Source organism: Hemicordylus capensis, chromosome 1, assembly GCF_027244095.1.
Source record: "Hemicordylus capensis ecotype Gifberg chromosome 1, rHemCap1.1.pri, whole genome shotgun sequence".
NCBI lineage: Eukaryota > Metazoa > Chordata > Lepidosauria > Squamata > Cordylidae > Hemicordylus > Hemicordylus capensis.
The window spans coordinates 45,380,478-45,395,447 of record NC_069657.1 but is presented as its reverse complement, the minus strand read 5'-3'; the positions used below and the strand labels follow the sequence as shown (position 1 = coordinate 45,395,447).

The 14,970-nt window shown below is 43.1% G+C and overlaps 1 protein-coding gene across 46 annotated transcripts in view; it reads left to right on the top strand.

The window, feature by feature from the left end:
• NRXN3 (neurexin 3) overlaps positions 1 to 14,970 on the top strand; it is a 1,829,497-nt gene that overhangs the window by 838,884 nt on the left and 975,643 nt on the right. For all 46 annotated transcript variants that reach the window (XR_008306051.1, XR_008306106.1, XR_008306104.1 and 43 more), the window contains 4 exons: positions 2,739 to 2,858; positions 8,358 to 8,739; positions 9,576 to 9,766; positions 11,766 to 11,939. Coding sequence is in view for 41 of the 46 variants with exons in the window: in XM_053245247.1 (XP_053101222.1) it covers positions 2,739 to 2,858; positions 8,358 to 8,739; positions 9,576 to 9,766; positions 11,766 to 11,939 (867 nt within the window). In the remaining 5 variants the exon portion in view is untranslated. The remainder of the gene's footprint in view (positions 1 to 2,738; positions 2,859 to 8,357; positions 8,740 to 9,575; positions 9,767 to 11,765; positions 11,940 to 14,970) is intronic.

Sequence of the window (14,970 nt, the reverse complement as noted above, 5' to 3'; positions counted from 1 at the left end):
ACCTTAGCCTCCCCTTCTGCCTATTCTATTATAGTTTTGTTGCTGTGGCAACGTTTGTGATGCAAGACTGAGAAAGGTGATGTTGAGCAGGAACTTACAGCAGGTGATCAGGGATGGAAAAACAGCCCTTTTCTTGCTGCAGATGTCTCCAAGTATCAAAAACAACAGCCATTAAAGCAAAACAGAACAACAAAGCCTGACAATAAAGAAGTGATGAATAAATCTAAAATGATTTTAAAGCAACTCTTTGCCAGCACATTCCACAAACAGCTGAAAAGCCTTTGAAGACAGAATAATCCCTTCTCCTTTCTCCTGCACCCCAGGGCTATTAGTTTTGAATCTCTGGATTTCTGTTGTTTGAATTGCAGTTATGCTCTAGAAAGTGAGGCAGGGCGAATAGCATATTTATTTCCCCCCACTGTTTTTGAGAGCAAAACTTGACTCCATACCTAACAGTCCGCTGTTTGGAGTTCTGCCAACATGAAAGAAAAGATCTGGGGTCTACTGCATACTGTAAAGGTGTAACGGCCCACTGATGCACTATTTTTTGCTGAATGTCAGCCTGCCATTGCTCATCAAAGTCAAGCTACTTGCTCTGCACACAGTTTTGTGTCTAATAAGAAAACTAGAGCTGTCTGAACATGGCTGAATGATTGTAAAGATTCAATATAATTCTCCTTTTATCCAGGTGGCATCATAATTTTAAAAAAAACAACATAATTCCATCTTAATTAATAGTATTCTTTCTACCCAGTGCTGAGAATGGGTGTTAGCATGATCACCAGAAGGTCACATCTATTACATTTTCTTAAGGGATCCCTTGTATTGAAGCAATAGTAGAAGAAACCAGTTGTGAGTCCTGTGAATTACATAGTGAAGCACAGCTCTTCTTCAGTCTAATTGAAGGGTCCTATTAATCCCACTGACTTCAGAAGATTTGTACATCTAAGCAGAAAACTAAAATAATCAATATATGCCATTATTGCTTGGAATGGATTGCCACAACTGGGATGGAGACTTCTGGAGACTCCCTTGTCAAGCAAAAATGTCTTCATTTATCTTCTTTTTAAAAAGGAGAACAATCAGATCTGCTGTCTTTTTTTTTTTTTTAACTAAGGGTAGAATGGGTAGATACTTCATCATGGAGGAGAACGTTGTCCTTAGCTATAGCCTAAGTTACCCTATTAAAGCTGCCTCTAGGTTACAATGTTTGCTACATGAGCAACACAGGTCATTCTGAAGAAGTTTGCATAAATGGGAATATTCCACATTGAATATTCTAGTTTAATCTAGACAGAAGGTCAAAAAGGCATCCATCTTGAGCTAGCTCTTGGGGCTTGATTGCCATAAATGCTGCTCTCATCCTATTATCCCTGATCACTTCTTGAACAAGAATGACACTTTGCTTTCAGCTTCCATTGAAACACAATGCACTGCAAAAGGCTGGTGCATTTTTCCTGGCACTTTTTTCTAGGATGCTTGTAGCTTGGACTTCTTAACTTCTTATTGATGTTCCTTGGGCATTATATATCTTGCTCACAGTGATGCGGTTTGTGTTGTTCTATGCACACCTTGAACCATGTCCTTTTGGTTTACCCAAAGTGAGTCCTTGATCTTCATTCAGGAAAAGCTCTTAATTATAAGCAACTAGTGTTTCTTGCGAATGGAGAGCTAGACAGAAGGTGCACTGCCGATCACAATTTGTGCTTGAGACTGATTACATGCAAAGGGAAACACTAATGGTATAGTGATGGGATCAGTGGCCCACAGCTGGATTTTTTGGCAGCTCCCTCTTCCAACACAGCCTCTGTAGCTGCCCATCCACCCACCTCCTTCCCTCCCTTGTGGGCACCGACCTGCCTCCACAGCAGCCGTCCACCTGCCTCTCTCCCTCTGCCCTTCTGTGTGGACTAATGGCATCACTGTTTGGTGTGTGTTGCTGAACAGTGATGTCATTAGGGCACATGCATGGGCAGAAGGAAAGAGATGGGCAGATCGCTTCCCCAGCCCTGGTTCCAGCTTTTTGCCGGCATTGATGAGGGACGGAGGGAGGTGGGTGGATGGGTGGGTGGCTGCGGAGGTAGGTGGTGAGCAGCCCATGTCCACTGCACATGCTTGCCCAATGGTAGTTCTGCCCCTATAAATCACATAAGAAGTCTTGATAACAAAAGCAGGGGGAAAGTTTGGAATCATGATTTTTATCTGTAGCCAAACTGTTCCGTGTAAAAGTTCCATCAGAATTGATCTGGAACTGGCGTATGCTTACCCTTGTTTGGAGACTCGTTGGCTGAAAGCAGCCTGGTAGGAAAATTAGAAGTCACTTCTAGTCATAATTCGCCATTTTAGTCTGTCCCTCAAAAAGACACATTGCCATTTCCGTTTCCTTCAAAGCTATATAGTCTTTATGGTCCTTTAGCACTGCAGTGAAGTTAGTTGACATGCATAAATTCTGGCAAATTAGGAGGAAACTTTTAGCCCTCTTATATGAGCTATGTGTGTCTTCTGGGCTGAGATAGGTAAGGAACACCTTGGAGGGAAAGGAAAAAAATGACTGTGTTCATTTTAATTGGGCAAAGTGTACAAATATATTTGGGGTCAAAGCATCTTTTTCAGCCTTCCAGTTAGTTAGTCTCTGTATCATCACACCTAGGTGATTTCAGTGACTTTCCTCATCAGGCAGGATTTGCTGTACAGTAGACCTGGCTTTAATACCTGCTTGTACTTGCCACTGCCCCCAGGTAAAGGCCCCGAGACCCTTTATGCTGGACAGAAACTCAACGACAATGAGTGGCACACAGTCCGGGTGGTGCGTCGAGGAAAGAGTCTCAAGCTGACTGTGGATGATGATGTTGCTGAAGGTGAGCCGATTATTCTTGTCCAATTCTAGTTGTGACACAAATACACATTTTATGCTTCCGGTAAAGCATCTGCCTTATAAAGCATTTCTTACCTTTGGGCCATGGTGTCGAGACTTTTGCCTGGTTAATGGCGGTTTGTTTTCCCCGTTGAAGACTGGCTCAGATACTTACCTGGCCAAAAGAACATGTTCCCGTGGTGAAGCAGTGGGTGTTCATAGTGTAATGTGCAAACAAGGAGGGCTGAATTAATGAGGCCAGTGCTTTGTGGGTGTTTTGTCTAATATCTTGAAATAATTTGTAAGATAAATTTGCCAAAAACAAGAGGAAGGTTTTCTGGAATGCTAAGTTTCATGGCAGAAAGCCTAAAGGCAGGGGTTCTCAAACTTGGGTCCCCAGATATTGATGGACTGCAACTCCCCTCACCCCCAGTCTTTGGCTATTGTGGCCAGGGATGATGGGAGTCCAATAATATCTGGGGACCCAAGTTTGAGAACCCCTGCTTTAAGGGACACTATGAAAATAGCAAAGCACAGTTGTGCATGTCTGTGTGCACACATACTGCATGTAAATATCAATGCCATCATTTCAATGTGTGAGAACTGAGTTGCTCCAAATATTATATTCTTGGACCTGAAGTACATTTGTGTACTTAGTGGCCACAGAGAATTTTCAAGAAAACTGTGAAGAGGAATGGATCTGTGTATTAGAGAGAAGCAGACAAAATTCAGGGAGAAGCTAAAGAACATTAACACAGTGACACACAAACTGCTTTATTAAAGAAGACAATCCCTTACTTTACAATGGTCTTAATGCCTATTCCTGTCTCTGTATTATAACATGATGCACTTCTGAGGTTGAACCACTTGATGGCATACACTGCATGAACCGCTAACTTGCCAAGGACATGAATGTTGCAAAGGGAGGGTGGCTAATTCTTAGATAATTACTGACGCTAACTTTATAAATCAAAATATGAAATCCTAAGCCACTTCAAATTATTCTTATGTACTAGAATATATGACATATTTTGCATAGATGGGAATACGAATACACACCTGTATGTTGCACATCTCTGGAAATTGTCTGCACCAGTATTAATACACATAGATGTACAGGTATAAGTGTGTGCGTGTGTGTGTGCGTGTGCGTGTTTATAACAAGAACTGTATAGAGGTTTATAGGTGTGTGTGAATGTTCTAGAAGTAATTTAATTAGAGCTTTCCTAGTAGCAAATAATTAAAGACCAGCGCAGAGACATGCCATGCCCAAATTGAGAGGCAATTTGCTGTTTGAAGTTAATGAGGCTGTTTTATCCATTTGCTTCTTCTGCTTTATCCCACATCACTGAGCAGAACCAAATGATAACCAAAATAACATCAGACAGTAGGCTGAAGTTATTTCTCCTCGTGGAAAGCAGCAGGATGAATCTCAAACACATTATCATTTTTATGACTCTGTCCTCATTTCCCCTCCCCCTCCCCCACAATCCACTCGCCCTTGACAATTTAATTGACAATCCTCAAACTGGAAAGCAGGGCAATTTATTTCTAAAGTGTTTCTGAATTGTGTGCAGGTGGAAGACCTGATTTAGAAACGTGAGAAGCTGCTATGGCTTTGGTTGGAAGCACATATATAGCATGGCATACTATAAAATCTTTGGCAAAAGAAATCTGTAGGATGGAAGACCATCCATTCATTTCCTAGCAAGAAGCTCAAAGTGATAAACATTTGTTCCCCCTGCCATTTTATCCTCACAACAACCCTGTGAGGTAAGTTAGACTGATTGGTAGTGACTGGCCTGTGGTCATCTGGTGCGTTTTATGGGTGAACAGGCTAATAAGAACATAAGAACAGCCCTGCTGGATCAGGCCCAAGGCCCATCTAGTCCAGCATTCTGTTTCACACAGTGGCCCACCAGGTGCCACTGGGAAGTAGGGATGTGCACAAAACCAGTGGTGGATTAACGGAGAGGCAGAGTAGGCGTTTGCCTATGGTGACAAAATTTGAGAGCAAGAAATTTTGCCCCTCCTCAAATTTTGCCGCCCATCTCTGTGGGCAGCGGTGGTTCAGCAAGGGTGGAGTGGGCAAGGAAAAAGTCCCCCTTTTACCTTATAATAAAAAAGGCAAACCATTTTTAATTAAGGTAAAAGGCTGGCAAAAGCCTTTTTACCTATGGGCAGCAAAAAGCTTAACCTGCCCCTGCACAGAACCAGTTTGGAGGCCCCTGAACCGGTTCAAATGACTGGGCCTCTGAACCGGTTCAAACGACTGATGGTTTCGCCGTTCAAAGGCGGCGGGGTTGACTTTAAGGGTAGGGGAGGGTACACTCCCCCCCCCAGCATTTCCCCCACTGGTGCTCCTTTGCAAACTGGTCCAGTGGGGCGGCAGCGTACCTCCCTGCCGCCCCACCCATTCCTTGGACCGGAAGTAAGCAGAAGTACCTGGTGGCACCCCTCTGGACCAGTCTGCAATGGAGCGCTGGTGGGGGAAAAGCGGAAGGAGGGTTAAGTTCACCCCCCCCACCCATAAAGTCAACCCCCGCCTTTGAACTTCCCCCGCCCAGCTCCGTTCACGTCCCTACTGGGAACTCCAGTGAGCTCTGTTCATGTCCCTACAGGAGCTGAAGGCATGCCCTCTCTCCTGTTGTTACTCCTCTACAACTGGTATTCAGAGGCATCCTGCCTCTGAGGTTGGAGATGGCCTATAGCCCTGCAACGAGTAGCCATTGATAGACCTCTCCTCCATGAAATTATCCAAACCCCTCTTAAAGCCATCCAGGTTGTCACTACAGCCAACAGAGAATTGTGACAGAGAATTCCACAATTTGATTATGCATTGTGTGGAAAAAGTACTTCCTTTTATTGGTCCTAAATTTCTTCGGAATCAATTTCATGGGATGACTCCTGGTTCTAGTGTTTTGTGAGAGGAAGAAAAATTTCTATCCACTTTCTCCACTATCATGTCTCCCTTCAGTCATCTTTCTTCTAAAGTAAAAAGCCCCAGGTATTGTAGCCTTGCCTTGTGAGGAAGGTGCTCCAGGCCCCTGATCATCTTGCTTGCCCTCTTCTGCACCTTTTCCAGTTCTACAATGTCCTCCTTTAGGCATGATGAGCAGAACTGTATGCAGTACTCCAAGTGTGGCTGTGCCATCTTTTTGTACAAGGGCATTACAATATTAGCAGTTTTATTTTCAGCCCCCTTCCTAATGAGCCACATCCAAGTCCTGCACTAGCCACTGCTCCACACTGGCCCTTGAACAGTAGCTAAAAATACCTCATTTTGCTATTACAGAAAATGTATCAGGTTCCTTCCTTCCCTTACTGATTTCCCAACGTCTTGCATGATCAAGATATCTTACTGCGAACAGTTTCATTTTGTATAGTATTGAGCTCATTCTCACAACACACGCTGCTTGGGTAGGAAAGAGTTAACCTAAGCAGCTTATGTTGTCTGGGCCACCAGGAGGTGGCACGTCCCAGCTGTTCCAGACCAGGGTAGCCCAGATCTGCTAATTGGGCACAAAGTGGGTGGGAGGAAAATGGAGCCCGTCCTACCTCACTTTGTGCTCATCTGGAACACACTGTGGCCCTTAAAGTGGCTGCTGGGGTGGTAGCCATAGAGTCTTCTGGAAAGCACAGCCAGGAAGAGGAGCTCTGCTGCTCACACAGTGCATTGTGGGATATGGGAGGACTTCCTCTTCCCAATCCCACTTTGGGAGTCTGCTGCTGTGCCAGTTGTGTGGGCACGTGAGTGGTGGAACACAAAGAGGCTCCAATCATCAGGGGGATCATCTGGGCATGCCCTCTCTCTTGATCTTGCTCCCCCACAATTGGTATTTAGAGACATAAGAAACAGCCCTGCTGGATCAGGCCCAAGGCCTGTCTAGTCCAGCATCCTGTTTCACACAGTGGCCCACCAGATGCCTCTCTCCTGTTGCTCCCCTGCAACTGATATAGAGAAGCATCATGCCTGAGGCTGGAGATGGCCCACAGCCAGCAGACTAGTAGCCATTGATAGGCCTGTCCTCCAGGAAATTGTCCAAGCCCCTTTTAAAGCCATCCAAGGTAGTGGTCATCACCACATCCCATGGCAGATAACTCCATAGATTAATTATCAGGGATGCACGGACTGGCTCGACGTAGTTTGATGTCGAACCAGTTCGGTTCGGTGGTCCAGGGTCGAACCGAACCACCCCCTGTTCAGTCCAACCCCAGACCAAACACCCCCCGAATGTTCAGGGGAAATTTTTTTAAACTCAACTCTCCTCCGGGGAGTTGCTGGAGGCGGCGAGGGTGGAGTCTATGGAGGTCCCCCATCTCCCCTCCAGCCTTCAATATGCCACCCTCCAGCCGGTTCAGCTGGCTTTTCTCCTTGGCCACGCAGAGGCGCAGTGCTCAGGTGCGCAGCCTCCAAAATGGCAGCCGCGCTGCCATGAGGAGGCTGAAAACTGGCCCTAGGGATGCATATCGAAGGCTGGCAGGGGGAGGGGGAACCTCCATGGACACCTCCCCCGCCACCTCCAGCAACTCCCCAGAGGGGAGTAAATAAATTTTTTAAAAAACACAGTCAAATGTTCACAACCCCCCCCCCAAACGGGTGGAGTGTTGACAGGGTACTGGACCAAACTGGGCCGGCCACGATATTGGGATATCACACTCGAACTGAACCGGGCCAGCTGGTTCCATGCACATCCCTATTAATTATCACTATGTGAAAAAGTAATTACTTTTGTTGATCCTTAATTTCCTAGTCCCTTGGGCCTTCTCCCAGCCGACCCCACTTTGGCCGTCTGAACAACCTTATTATATCCCTAGCTTTGGCAGTTCCTAATGCTGTAGTGAATGGGGAAAGATCCCTGAATCATGGAGAAAATAACAATGTGGTATAATGGGGGGCACTTGTGAATCTCATACTATGACGACACCAACAAATATTTATATACACCTTTTCAACAAAATTCTCAAAGGGATTTACATAGAAGAATACATAAATAAGATCGTCCTCTGTCCCCAAAGGACTCACAATCTAAAAGGAAACTTAAAGTAGACACCAGCAACAGCCACTGGAAGAATGCTGGGTTGGATAGGGCCAGTTGCTCTATCTAAGCTTTCACTACATTATGGTGTTCTTGATGCATAAGGAGCCAGCGTGGTGTAGTGGCTAGAGTGCTGGACTAGGACCGGGGAGACCCGAGTTCAAATCCCCATTCAGCCATGAAACTAGCTGGGTGACTCTGGGCCAGTCACTTCTCTCTCAGCCTAACCTACTTCACAGGGTGTTGTGAGGAGAAACCTAAGTATGTAGTACACCGCTCTGGACTCCTTGGAGGAAGAGTGGGATATAAAATGTAAAAATAAAATAAATATAAAATATGCATTGGGCTGAAATTCTCTATTCTAGTAATATAAACCCAATAGATGGTAATACCCTAGAGGTATGCCTTAGTACAATCCATTACCACAGTTCTCTTTTTCAGCTTTATTATATTCTAATTCTTAGGTACAATGGTTGGTGACCACACCCGCTTGGAGTTCCACAACATTGAGACTGGAATAATGACAGAGAAGCGTTACATCTCCGTCATTCCCTCCAGCTTCATTGGCCATCTCCAGAGTCTCATGTTTAATGGCCTTCTCTACATTGACCTGTGCAAGAATGGCGACATTGACTACTGTGAATTGAAAGCCCGCTTTGGGCTCCGTAACATCATTGCTGACCCTGTCACCTTCAAGACCAAGAGCAGCTACCTGAGCTTAGCAACCTTGCAGGCCTACACCTCCATGCACCTCTTCTTCCAGTTCAAGACGACCTCTGCCGATGGCTTCATCCTTTTCAACAGCGGGGATGGAAATGATTTCATTGCAGTTGAACTGGTCAAGGGGTATGTGACATTTTCAGTTGGTTCTGGGGTTGGCTTGTGCATCTCTTTCCCTCTCTCCATGTGTTTATGTGTGTGTCCTTAATAACGTTTGTGTTTACAAACCAATACAAACCAAATTCACAGCAGATGGGAAAGGATCCTGGGATATCCTGACAGGGTATTTTCTCCCCCACCCCCTGCAGCACCTGGAATGGAGTCCTGGGCTATCCTTATTAGGGATGTGCACAAATTGCGATTCAAAGCATGATTCACATCACATCCCTCAGCACATACCTGCTCCTCTGCTGCTTGCCACCACTTCCTGTATCAGTGGTACTCCCCCTAGCTATCTTTGCGCTCTCCCTCAGCGGCCCTTGTGCGACGCCGGCACACATATGGCCTCTGTGCATGCATGTTGGCCATGTGCTTGCCAGCATCACGCAAGGGAGAGTGCCACCAGGTTGTGAATATAGTGGGGGGGGGATTGCCATTGATACAGGAAGTGGTGGCAAGTGAAAGAGGAGCAGGTGTGCACCTGTTCTCCTCCATTTTAAAGCTGCCAGGGATGTGCAGCAAATCATGCTTCAAATCATGATTTGTGTGCAGCCCTAATCTTGTCTAGCATCTTGAAATTAGATGGTGATCATACACATTAGAAAGACTTTTCCCTTTAAAATTGATTTTTTAAAAAATGGACAAACAAACCCAGTTTTCAAGAACGGTAATAAAATACTATAAAATAGATTCCATTCTAAACCCTTAGTGTGATGTCAGTGTTGAAAGAATCAGAAAGTTAGCTCCATTTATTCTACTTAGATATACTTGTTTCATAGTTTTCTGACTTGTGTTATTTGCAGGTATATACATTATGTGTTTGACCTTGGGAATGGACCTAATGTCATCAAGGGCAATAGTGATCGACCTTTGAATGACAACCAGTGGCACAATGTAGTCATCACCCGAGACAACAGTAACACCCACAGCCTAAAAGTGGATACTAGGGTTGTTACTCAAGTTATAAATGGTGCCAAAAATCTTGACCTTAAGGGTAAGTAACTGGATGCCAGTGCTCTATTTCAGGTTGATTCACACATGCATGCTCAGTATTTAATATTTCTTAACTTGATAACTTATTACTTTAAGTCTTTCAGCTAAATCTGTGATGGGAGGGGGTACAACTTAGTGGCAGAGTATGCAGTTTGTATGCAGAGGTCTTAAGTTCAATTCCTGGCATTTCCAATTAAATAAACCTTAGATAGTAAGTCTGGCAAAATCCTCCACCTAAGATCCTGGAGAGCTGCTATGGAGTGGACAGTACTATGGATCAGTGGCCTGACTCAGTATAAGGTAGCTTCATATATTAGGACTGCACATCTCATCAGCCTGATAATCAGGTTCAAATCAATGCAAATTCTATTTGGGCATTTTTCATTAGAAACTATTCTTGGGAGAAATTTATCTGATACTGGCAAACAATTCAATACCATACCAAATCATATTTGTATTGTATCAAATATTATTGGGCGGTGGGGCACTTAACTTTTAATGAGAATCCAGCTTCTGCAACACAATTGACTGCCTTGTGGTCAACAGCAGTGGCAGCATTTTAAACTGTCACAAGGTAACATTTGCTCTGCAGAAGCCAGATCTTCATTAAAAGGTAAGCCTCCCCAACCTGATGCATCAAGCTGGTACAAGTATCAGTGCATCAAACCGATACCAATTATCAATGTGATCCAGACCATCCACTGCATTGTGTGCACAATTCAAGAATGGCCTGGACCATTATTTTATCTGGCCAATAATTCAGCCTGTGAACAGCCCCATTGTAGAATCATAACTTCCCAGTTGAAAGTATTGTGAGTTTATTTTATATTTATTTTAAAATTTTCTATCCCACCTTTTAGAATACAATTTAAGGTGACTTATAAAGAAAATTAACATTACAATAATCAAGTTAATATTGGATTAAATTACTGCTATAATCAATGATGGTAAATATACACGTGTGAACTATCTTAGGTCCTGCTTGCATAAAAAACTCCTCATATGATAAAATTGTTCATTGAAAGGAAAGCATGATTACACTTCTACATTAAAAAAAAATTGACTAGCAAACCAGGGAAAAGACTTGTCAAGAATCCTGTTCTGTGACATCTGGTTTTCAGGAAGTTTTAGTATGGGAGAGTGTTCAGTCATGTGATTTCTGACCTACAGTTTAAAATTGTATACAGGAAGTGTTTTGACATATGATGTGCTGTTTACATTGACTGGACCATAGTCTTTTAGAGTGAGAGGAATGTAAGAACATTATAACTGCTGCACTGGGTCAGATTTTCGTAGACAATCTATCCGGGCACTTTGTCCCTACCAGAATGGGTCCTCCAGGGGTACCTTCGTGCCAGAGATAAAGCTAAAGGTATATAGGAAGAGAAGCAAATTCTGTATTTAGTGGCTGACATCCAGATGAATGCTGCACGAGTTCAGTGAACAAAGATGCACCTACACAAGATCATGTAGCTGAATAGATGCTCAAAGCTGCTCAATCTCTTGCATTTGTGCTTGCACAACAAGAATATCTGATAGCTTTGCATCATTCTGTGCAATGTGTGGACTCAGGAAGTGGTTTCATGGCAGGAGATGTGCCCTATTGTACCAGTGTAACACTAGTCTGGAATACAAGCTCCCAACTTAGTGGAACTAGCTAAGGCAATGTCCTTGCATTAGTGCAGCATTAGTCTGGATGTCAGCCACTGTACATAAGTGTGAGGGTATGTGTTACGGGTTGATATTAGCTTTGTTTATCATTTTGCATTTTCCTTGCTTGATATATGAACAGAGTAAAGCAGCTCCCTCCTTCTAAAAACGCTGTGGTTTACACTGCACAGTGTTTCTTTCCTGTTAGCATCACCAGCCTTCTTGTTAAGGAAAAGGATCTTAGAGAATACTAGAAATACAAATACTAGAACAGAATACTAGATCTCTAGAAGGCACTGCTAGTTGATGGTTTTTGCTTTTTCCTTGTTTTGTTGCCTGTTTTCTTCCAGGTGATCTTTACATTGCTGGTCTGGCTCAAGGAATGTACAGCAACCTCCCAAAGTTGGTAGCATCCCGTGATGGATTTCAGGGCTGCCTAGCATCAGTTGACTTGAATGGGCGTCTGCCAGATCTGATCAACGATGCTCTACACCGCAGTGGGCAAATTGAGCGTGGATGTGAAGGTACAGCCTATCTAAAATGCAACTCCCTCTCATACAGCCCTCCTTACCTCCTAATTGTTCTTTGCATTACTGTACATTTCCATAGATCCTCTTACTGGTTTACTCCCATTGTGGCATTCTTCATGACCATCCACATGTCACTCACTTCCATGATTGTAACCACCTTGGATGTGCAACATGTGAAAGAAATGTGAGGTGATTGTCAAAGGCCCCCATTGTCATGTAGCTGTCTTGTTTTGTACACTGTTTCTCCATCAATGGAGGGATGTTGGCTATAGAGTTAGCATGCACTACAGTTCGCTGATCTTTACTTTTATTTTTCTTATGTAATCATTTATTGTGCCTTTATATGTTTAATTTTAAATTTGAGTTTAAGCAGAGGTACTAAATTCTGGTCTGCAGATGGACAGGGCATGAAAATGAGATGTATCTCTGTAGGAAGTGGAACTCTGAATGCAATACTGTTGAAGGAAAATGTTGCCAAAGGCTACTTTTTCAGATGCAGCTGGTGAAAAGGTCGCAAAGAAAGAAAGAAAGAAAGAAAGAAAGAAAGAAAGAAAGAAAGAAAGAAAGAAAGAAAGAAAGAAAGAAGCTCCTTAAATGATTAGTTGTTCAGGCCGGTTGAAGTACTTGAATCTTAAAAACATCTACCTCCAAGGAACAGGTCTCCATCACTTGAGTTAAACATACATTTCCATTTGCACATAGTATTTTGGGGGCATATGCATCTCTTGGGAGTTTTTAGTTTCTGGAAGGCCCACCAAATCTCTCTCCATAACGGAAGATGCATAATAATTTAGGAGGTGGCAATGTAAAGTGATCCCCACAAAAAAACCCCGAGATCCTATAGCATATATAAATATCAGCAAGTGTATTGTATCTACCTCCATGCCAGCTCCTATTAACTGTTTGGTTGGATATGATCATCCATGATTATCCAGATCTGCTCTAGAACATCAAGCACTGGTAAGCGGTTATAACAGCTTCACTGTCTGAGGCAAGTTCCTCTCTTTCATTATATCCATTACATTATAAGCACCGGAAATGCTTCTCCATTCTGAATTGCCTGAAGAAATGGGTTATGACAGAAGCAAAAGAAAAGATTACTAAAATATCAGGGTGTTGTTTTTTTTAATGTACCAAATGTCTGTCAAGTGAAATCTGTCACCGTTCCCCCTTTACCTACCAAATGCCCATGATATGGAATTGGTAGGTAGGTACCATCCAGAAGGAAAACTGTGGTGAATGGATATGTGCATATGTCCGCAGTTGTGATATACATTGTGGTCTCCACAAATCACCATACATCTCCCAAGTTACCCTTCACAGTCTGTGGGAGTGCCAAATTATAAATTTTCTGTGCCTGATCATTATGTTATTAGATGGTTCCCTTATGTTGAGAAAAAGCTGCCATTGACCGTCCAGGGAATCTGGGGGATCCATGGCTACAGAGCTGTGCCTGTTGGATTTTATATGCATTTGGAATAAACAAACTACTACGTTGACAATCTGGTTTTGTGCTGTGTTTTGATTCGGTGGGATTTTTAAAAAAATAATGAAGAAAAAGGTGATTAAATTGCAAGGTTTTTGTAAATTTACTAGCCCTTTGAAAAGACAAGAGCTTGAATAGGAGAGCTCTCAGTAGCAAACAAGGAAAGTAGAACATTGCTGCCATTGCTGGATAAAAATCTCATTTTTTGTAGTCAGAAACATGTTTTCTCAGATAAGCGTAGTGGGGAAGATTTTGCACACTGAAAATTATATTTCCTTTATCCTTTCAATGGCTTACAATATCTGCTTTTAAGAGATGACACCCACCATCAGTGGAATAGGAGTTTGTTCTCCTGAAAGATTGTCAGATGAGAAGCAGTTGCTCGTTGCTGCTGAAACATTGTCTGTGTGCCAAGATAATTTCTTTTTGCTAATCCACAGCACATTAGTGAAATGAACAGGCCATCCCATCTCCACAGTGCTTACTTGCGTTTGATAAGGGACTTGTTCAATATTACTCCCATGGGAAGAGTAGCTATTACTGGTTTAGCGAGCATCATAGTCAGGTGTTTTGAGGCTCTAACCCTGATTTTACCATTATTTCATTATGGACTTTGAACAAGCTACTCTGGTTCTTGGGAAACCAGTTCCTTTTGGGCAGTATTGCTTTGCTGTGTTGCATACCTCAGAGGTAGCTGTGTTTTAGCGGAAGATGCCTTATGTGGACTCTTATGATTCCAGAATGGGCTTTTTAATATTACAAAATAAATGTAATTTTATGGCAGAGTGATTATTTAGTTCTCTAGATTATTTATCTCTCGGGAGGATTTCCAGGCATGCTACTGATTGCACAATTTCCTTCTTAATTAACATTAACAATATTTAAGGAGGCAAACACTGCTCAAAGCATCAGAGTCCACAGCTCAGAAGTAGAACACATGCTTTGAATGAATAAGATCCCAGAATGATCCAATATGTGGTGTCTCCAGTTAATAGATTTCAGGCAACAGGGCTGGGGAAGACCTTTGCTGAGAGCCACTGCCAGACAATATAGACAGTACTAAGCTGGATGGACTATCAATTGCTATATAACAGTCCCTTATATCTTCTAACTGCATTCAGTAATACAACATTAAATCTTAAACCATAAAGAGAGGGCAGAGCCTATATTATATTGGAATAGCAAGTGAAGGTGACAGCATAGGTAAGAAACCAGTAAGCACCCAATGCATACACTGTTAGATCATCAGAGATAATACATACAATGCAACAGAAAAATTCTTAGGGAAACCTGGGTTTGATGTTTTAGTTGAACAACTGAGACTGTGATGGTCCTTGGGATTCAGAGTTGTCATTTTCTGTGCTCTTTTGCAGAGGTTGACACAGAAGGTGTTGGCAGCTACCTCCTTATCCTGTTTAAGGTCTGATCAGTGCTTTGCAGGCAGCTGGTATACTCTTGAAAAGGTATTTTAGCAAAGCCAAGGGCTTTGTGGCATCCAGCTGTGAGGAGTCCAAGACTTAGCTGGTGGTTATCACACAG